This window comes from Chrysochloris asiatica, unplaced genomic scaffold, assembly GCF_000296735.1.
Source record: "Chrysochloris asiatica unplaced genomic scaffold, ChrAsi1.0 scaffold00168, whole genome shotgun sequence".
NCBI lineage: Eukaryota > Metazoa > Chordata > Mammalia > Afrosoricida > Chrysochloridae > Chrysochloris > Chrysochloris asiatica.
Genome location: NW_006408686.1, coordinates 2,285,531 through 2,292,977, shown reverse-complemented (window position 1 = coordinate 2,292,977; position 7,447 = coordinate 2,285,531). Strand labels below are relative to the sequence as shown.

Genomic DNA, 7,447 nt, shown 5'->3' with positions numbered 1-7,447 from the left:
GCCTGCCTATCAGTGATGTATCCACCCTGGCTTTGGGGTGCCTCTTTGTCTCTCTCTTTGTCTCCTTTGTCTCTTTCTGTGTATTCTTGATATATATGAATCGCCGTCAGGTATCCTCTCCTCGTGAACTGAACCCCAATGTCGAGGCGGGTCCCCGACAAGAATCAAAATGGCCCACTTCAGAACCACAAGGCAACATTAGTGATGAGCTGGGCAGGTGGCTGATCTAGCTGTTACTGAAAGGGGTTAAAGGTTATCTGGTCTCCTTCCATGCCATGCTGTGTTCATCAAGCCCAGTGCAGCTGCAGCTACCCTAAGTAAGACAGCTCAGGCTAATTTATCAATTTCTCTGTTGGGTGAGCAACATCCTTGGCCATCTTTTATATCTTCCTTTTCCTTCTTCAGGGGTACCTTCCCAGGACTCTGCATAGCTCACCAGAACTAGGAAGAAAACATGAGCACATTCAAGGTGAGTAGCCTTTGCCTCTTTCACTGTTAAAATACCATCTCACGGCTCAGATTGGACCCATGTTTTTCTCTTGGTTCATCATTCAAAATCAAAAGGGCAACATGTACCTAAGGACAAAGTTAAGAAAGGATGGGAAAGGGGGGTGGAAAGGAAATCGGAACCACAGGGAGGAAGTGGAGGATTGAGGATCCATTTGGGGACCCACTTCGTACTTTTTATTTTGGAGGTCACCAAGTAAAGATAAAAGGACATTTCTTTATTGCACAGTATTGGGGAGGCCGAGAAAAATCAATATGGCATTGGCAGGATACAAGGAGAATGGATGAGAAATCTACAGTCTGACTCGGGTCCCTTACAGTCTAAAACAGCTGCCCACCTTCCCTGTGGATTTTGGGTTGAAGACTGAGGTTGTGTGTTTGGTGTTGCAGGAGGCAGTGACATTCAGGGATGTGGCCGCAATCTTCACGAAGGAGCTAGGGCTGCTCAACCCCACTCAGAGGAGGTTGTACCAAGATGTGATGGTGGAGAACTTCTGGAACCTGGCGTCCCTGACACTGAATGTGAGTCCCCCAGGGCATCTCTGTATCCCAGGGCGTTCAAGGCTTTGGAGCTCTTGAAATGGTTTTCGAGTTTGGAGACCTGCTTTCCTAATCCCTGTGGAACATAGAGACAGAATTGTTTCTGTAAAAGAATTATAGGCCACTCCGCGAACATAATAGCTCTTCAAGTCTGCAATACAAAATGGCCTCCAATAAAACTACATTGCAAAAAATGGGAAAGAAACAGAACGGAAAGGATAAAAAAATCGCAGAAGGAGAACCCAAAGAGTTTGTGGTAGAAAAAGCGCTGGACCGACGTGTAGTTAATGGGAAGGTGGAGTATTTCCTGAAGTGGAAGAGATTTACAGATGCTGATACGACTTGGGAACCTGAAGAAAATTTAGATCGTCCAGAATTAATTGAGGCATTCCTGAATTCTCAAAAAGCTGGTAAAGAAAAGGACGGTACAAAAAGGAAACCTTTGTCTGATAGTGAATCTGATGACAGCAAACCAAAGACAAAAAGAGATGCTGCTGACAAAACCAAGGGGCATTGCCGGAGGTCTTGATCCTGAGCGAATAATTGGTGCCACAGACAGCAGTGGAGAATTAATGTTTCTCATGAAATGGAAGGATTCAGATGAGGCAGACTTGGTGTTGGCATAAGAGGCAAACATGAAATGCCCTCAAATTGTAATTGTGTTTTATGAAGAGAGACTCACTTGGCATTCTTGTCCAGAAGATGAAGCTCAATAATTGCTTGCATTGCTGTATATATGTATACATAATTTAGGTCTTGGTTTTTTGTTTTTTGATTGATTAGTGTGAAGAATAACGACATTCTAATGAAAATCAAGTTTGCTATGTTTGTTTTGAAGTAGTATTGAGGGAGCTGTTGGGGTTTTTTTGTTTTTTTGTTGCATCAATAGCACTGGTTATTTTGAACAAATAAATAAAAGCTTTCTGTAGTTGCTTCATTTATCAGAATAAAAAAAAAAAGAAATATAAGTGCCACCCTGTGTCCCAGCTTTCAGCCAAGCCGTGGTGGTTGGTGGTTTTGTGCCGTGGAGTCCGTTCCGACTCATAGCGACCCTGCACAGGGTTTCTGAGGCTGTAAATCTTTACAGGAGCAGAAAGCCTCATCTTTCTCCCGCAGAACAGCTGGTAGTTTCGAACTGCTGACCTTGTGGTTCACAGCCCGATGCGTATTCATACGTCTACACTACCAGAGCTCCTCGGTATGTATATAAGGGGACAACAACATTAGTAAGGTATGTTCACCCTGGAATGGTCAGTCATTCCCAATCAAAAGGGCCACAGTAACCTAAGGACAAAGTCAGGAAGGGGTGGGAAGGTGGGGGCAATGGAAGAAGCTGGAGAACTGATGTTGCCTCGGGGGGATTGCAGTCATTGAAATGAAACAAAGTGTTTTTTGTTGAATGTAAAACTGATGATCTTGTCTGTAAATCTTCTCGCAATTCACAATAAAAAGCTTTAAAACAAAAAGAAATATAAATGCATAGTGTACTGCCATACCTCTGTGTGTGTGTGTGTGTGTGATCAAATTCTATGCCTGACCCATGATTGAATTATAAAACCAATTGAGTCCTAGGAGCACTGGTAGTGTAGTGGTTACGAATCGGGCTGTGAACCTCAAAGTCAACAGTTCGAAACTACCAGCTTCTCTGCGGAAGGAAGATGAGGCTTTCTGCTCCTGTAAAGATTTACAGCCTTGGAAACACTGTTCAGGGTTGCTGTGGGTTGGAACCAACTTGATGGCACTTAACAACAACAACAAATGTTTACAGAAGCAAACTGCCACATCTTCCCACAGACCACCTAGTGGTTTGAACCTCTAACCTTCTTAGCAGCCTAACACTTAATCAGTGTGTCACCAGTGGATGTTGTTGTTGTTACGTATTGTCGAGTCAGTTCTGACCCATAGCAACCCTGTATAGGGTTTCCAAGGAGCAGCTGTTGCTTATCCTGCATCGTCACACCAGAACTCCAAAGTTCCACTAAATTGCACTTGTACTGTGTTCGTCTTAAACATGTGAATTTCTTTGTTCACAGGGATTCAACCCCTTAAACACAATGCATTCCACTTGGTGAGGGAAACAAGTCTTTGGATAATGAAGGCAAGACCCCAAAGAGTCGGAACTTCAGGTAAAACCCAAGGAACTGGGAATCCTTGCAGATGTTTCTCCATCTGTTTTCTTTTCTACCATCTCTATTGTTGTCACACTGGTCCAAACTATCAGACTTCTTTCGTGAGTTATTGCAACAACCCTTGTATGGTTGCCTAGCGTCTACCCCCGGCCCCTCCAACAATCTGCTCTACAAAGCAGAGTGGTCCCTGGAGTACATAAGTCAGGTCATGTCTTTCCTCTACTCAAAATCGTTTATGATTTCTCATGTGGCTTAAAGTTAAAACCTCTAGAAGTGGTTTGTCTTGTCTCTTGCTGTCTTTTGTAGCCACATTATCTTTCCTGCTCTTTATCAGATGTCCCAAGAATGCTTTATTAGTTTGCTCCTTTAACAAATTTAGTGTCTGCTGTTGCTGTTAAATACCATCGGGTCCATTTTGACTCATAGTGACCCTGTGTAGGGTTTCCAAGGAGCAGCTGATAGACTTTTTAATGTGATCCCTTTCAGAACGGTTGGGGGTGGTAGCTGGGCACCATCTAGTTCTTCTGGTCTCAGGGCCATGGAGACTGATGGTCACATGGTGCATGCATCCATTGGACTCATCAGTTCCAATATCTTCTGTTTTCATCACCCCTCTTGCTTCTGCACAGGGGGAGACCAGTTGTCACCCATATTTTTATTTACCTGCTTTTCCATTTTCTCTCTCCACTGGAGTGTAACCTCTAAGATGAGGATGTCCTTTTGTGTACTACTAGACTTGTCTTAGTATGTATCAGGTGTCTGCACATACGTGTTGGCTGATGAATGGATTTATGCGAACAGAACCTCACTGTCTCCATGAGTCATGGAAGTGACAGGGGACGCACAAACCAGAATCAGTGAAGAACGTTGCGAAACAATGTATGTCTTCTCATGAGCACCTAACCAAGTTCTTACTCCTTAGGTGCCCTTGAGGTGAGTGCATGTTTGTGTGTGGGCGCTAGACCCAAATCCCAGGAACACCTCTAAGCATTGTGTGCCCAGGCTGAGTAACATCCTTTTCCTGTGGCTTTCCCGGAGTTCTCAGTAGGAAAGCATATTCGTTTCTGGGAATATATCCTTTAAAAAAAAAATTTTTTTTAACGTCTAATTCTTACCTCCCTTTCATTGGTTTTAAATTTTTAAAAATAAGTCTCTTTCCTGGAGTTTCAAAATAACCAAGCAAGCAAGCTTCCTTTGACAGAAAGATTTGACAGCTGCATCCCATTCGCTCTTCCAAAGCCACATAGACAGTAACCACCACCAGGTCCCCGTTCCCTGGAGCGGGCAGATTCAGGCGACGGTCACACAAGGCACACGGCTGAGTGTTGTTGGATGTTGGTCGTTCCAGTTCATTTTAGGTTCAAAGATACTGTACATCTGTCCCTGCCTTTATTTTCTACAAATTACCCATTAAGCAAATGTTAACAAATATAGATTTCAACATACTTTTTGCTTAATTTTTTGTGAAGATCTAGTGTTTTATTTTCAGAGTACCAACACCTAGAAAACATTGGAAAGCCACCCGCTCAATATTAGATGCATTCTCAAACAGACTCCCACTCCCAAAACTCTTTTAAAAGTTGACAGTTTCGTAAATATATAAAATATAAGCCCTAACATGAGATATACACTTACCTATTAAACTAGTATAGGAGCTCTGGTAGTGTAGTGGTTACGAGTCGGGCTGCCAACCTCAAGGTCAGCAGTTTGAAACTACCAGCTGCTCCTCAGGAGAAAGATGAGGCATTCTGCTCCTGTAAAGAGTTGCAGCCTCAGAAACCCTGTGCAGGGTCACTATGAGTCGGAACCGACTCCACGGCACTTAACAACAACATTAAGCTATTGGTATGCTTCCCAAATTCCCACCACTAGGACTTAGCTTCCCATATTGAACAGTTTGTTTAAATAAGCAGTTGATAACTTCTGAACCAAACCTTTCAAATTTGTGAGCATGCGCTATGAGAACATGCCTCCCATCATAACCAACAGAAACATTTCATGTTTGTGTAGACTAATATGGATAAGCTTTACATTTCATATAATGATGCCTTGTGATGATATTCTAATAGTTTCTATTATGTTTCTTTTTTTTAAAATAGGTTATTAAATATATTTCACAATTAATTAATGAGATGCAGCCTTCAATTTGAAAAATGGTTGTGAAAGGTCAGGCCAAAGTATCTTCCTTCCAAAGTTTTCCACATTCTGCTTCCAAAGAAACCATTCAAAGCTTCCAAAGAAACCAGTGCCTAGGCCTTTGTGATTTCTTTTCACCCCTGTGGTTCTTTGTTGCTGTTGTTGCATGCCTTCTAGTGGGTTCCAATCTACTTTAAGGTTTCTGAGGAGCGACTGGTGAGTTTTTAACCACCAACCTTGTGGTTAGCAGTCGAGTGCTTATCCTACAGCACCACACCTGTGATTCTTATCACCTTTGGATTTTATTATGTATAACACAAACTTGTGGGCCCCTGTGTCTGGTATTGTTGTTAGGTGCCATCGAGTCAGTACCGAATCATAGCGACCTTATGCACAACAGAATGAAACATTGTCCGGTCCTAGGCCAACCTCACAATTGTTGCTGCTACGCTTGAGCCCATTGATGCTGCCACTTGGCCAGTCCATCTCATTGGGGGTCTTCCTCTTTTCCTCTGACCTCAACCTTACCAAACATGATATCCTTCTCTAGTGATTGGTCCCTCCTGACAACATGTCCAAAGTATGAGAGATGAAGTTTGGCCATCCTGGCCTCTAAGGAGCACTCTGGCTGCACTTCTTCCAACACAGATTGGTTTGTTCTCCTGGCAGCTCATGACACTTTCAGTATTCTCCTCCAACACCATAACTCAAATGCAATAATTCTTCTATGGTCTTCTTTATTCCTGCCTCTGGTAGTGGTTGTTAAGTGCTGTTGAATCATTTCTAACTCATAGTGACCCTGTATAGGGTTTCCTAGGAGTGGCTGGTGGGTTTGAGCCATCAACCTTTCACTTAGTAGTCCAGTGTTTATCCTACAGCACCACACCAGGAACCCTGTCTCTGGTACAGCCTTTCAACTCCCCCCTCAGAACTGGTGTCCTGTCACTTTCTCAGTTCCTGTAACTTGCTTGGAAATGCTCCTTTGACTTGGCTTAAACCCTCACACACAAAAAAGGCAAACTGGTACTTGTGTACTTATTCAACATGCTGTTTTTTATATGTGTATAAAAGATGAGCTTCCACTTTTTCACCTTTTGTTCCCCTGGAGCTCTGAATCACGTCAGCTTTCAGGTAATACATGTGACGTCTTCAGCTTTCTTCCCACTCATGAAGGAGACATCTCTGTGGGAGCCACTGTTTCACTCTTAGATTCACTTCTCACTCTCAGTATGTGAGAAGGCATTTTGTTCAAAGCCTGCAAGTCATGCCAACCGTATCAGCATCTCACATTCCCCCTGAATAATATAGAGAATTTTAGCTCAGTGATTTTAGAATACGACTTTTCAGTTATCTAAGAGGTTCATCATTAGCTGTTTGTTGAATGAAAATAAGAGACACCTATTAATTGCCTGTCCCTGCACGGAGGTAGATGAATTTCTCCTCTTTCAAAATTTCCTCAGAAGTAATTTGTAGCTTCTGTGTAAGAAACATACTGAAAAACAATCATCTGTAGACATAAGTAGTTGTTGATGTAATTTTGGAAACTGGAATACAAATAAGTGTAAATAATTTAGAAAACATGTCTCTAAAAATTACTTTAGAGGAAGTCATGAATTTGCAAAAGTTGTTAACTAATTTATTGTCTGTATAAGAAAATAGTACAATTGTATTTACATGTTTGCAGAATTCTTAAGAATACTGTGACCATACATGTGTTTGTTGCCTAGGGATACTGTAAGAAGGTACTGCAAATTGGGTGGCTTATAAGAGCACAAACTTAATTGTTTCACAATCCTGGAGGCTACAAGTGCAATCAGCATGTGCGGTGGGCTGTTCTCCCTTCAGACTCTCCAGGGAAGATCTTTTCTTGTCTCTTCTAGCTTCTTGCAGCCCCAGATGTTGCTTGACTCAAGGCTTCAATTTAGGATCCTCCTGAAACCGGCATGACCTCATGCTAATCTGTAATACCTTCAGAGATCCTGTTTTCAAAAGAGGCCATGTTCACCAACAATAGCAGAAAAACAAGTATGTGGTTACCCGGATGTATGGGTAGATACAGAGTGTACATAATGCATGCACGGATAGAAGTATTTACATGGCACATGCAGATGTATGGGTAGATACAGAGTGTACAT

General features: G+C 42.4%; 1 protein-coding gene and 1 pseudogene across 1 annotated transcript in view; both read left to right on the top strand.

The window, feature by feature from the left end:
• Window positions 1-1,120, top strand: part of ZNF45 (zinc finger protein 45) — a 24,095-nt gene extending 22,975 nt beyond the window's left edge. The window contains exons 8-9 of the mRNA XM_006871499.1: window positions 898-1,029; window positions 1,061-1,120. Of these exons, the coding sequence (XP_006871561.1) occupies window positions 898-1,029; window positions 1,061-1,120 (192 nt within the window). The remainder of the gene's footprint in view (window positions 1-897; window positions 1,030-1,060) is intronic.
• A 90-nt stretch (window positions 1,121-1,210) lies between these two features.
• LOC102816539 lies at window positions 1,211-1,763 on the top strand (annotated as a pseudogene).
• Window positions 1,764-7,447: the final 5,684 nt, after the last annotated feature.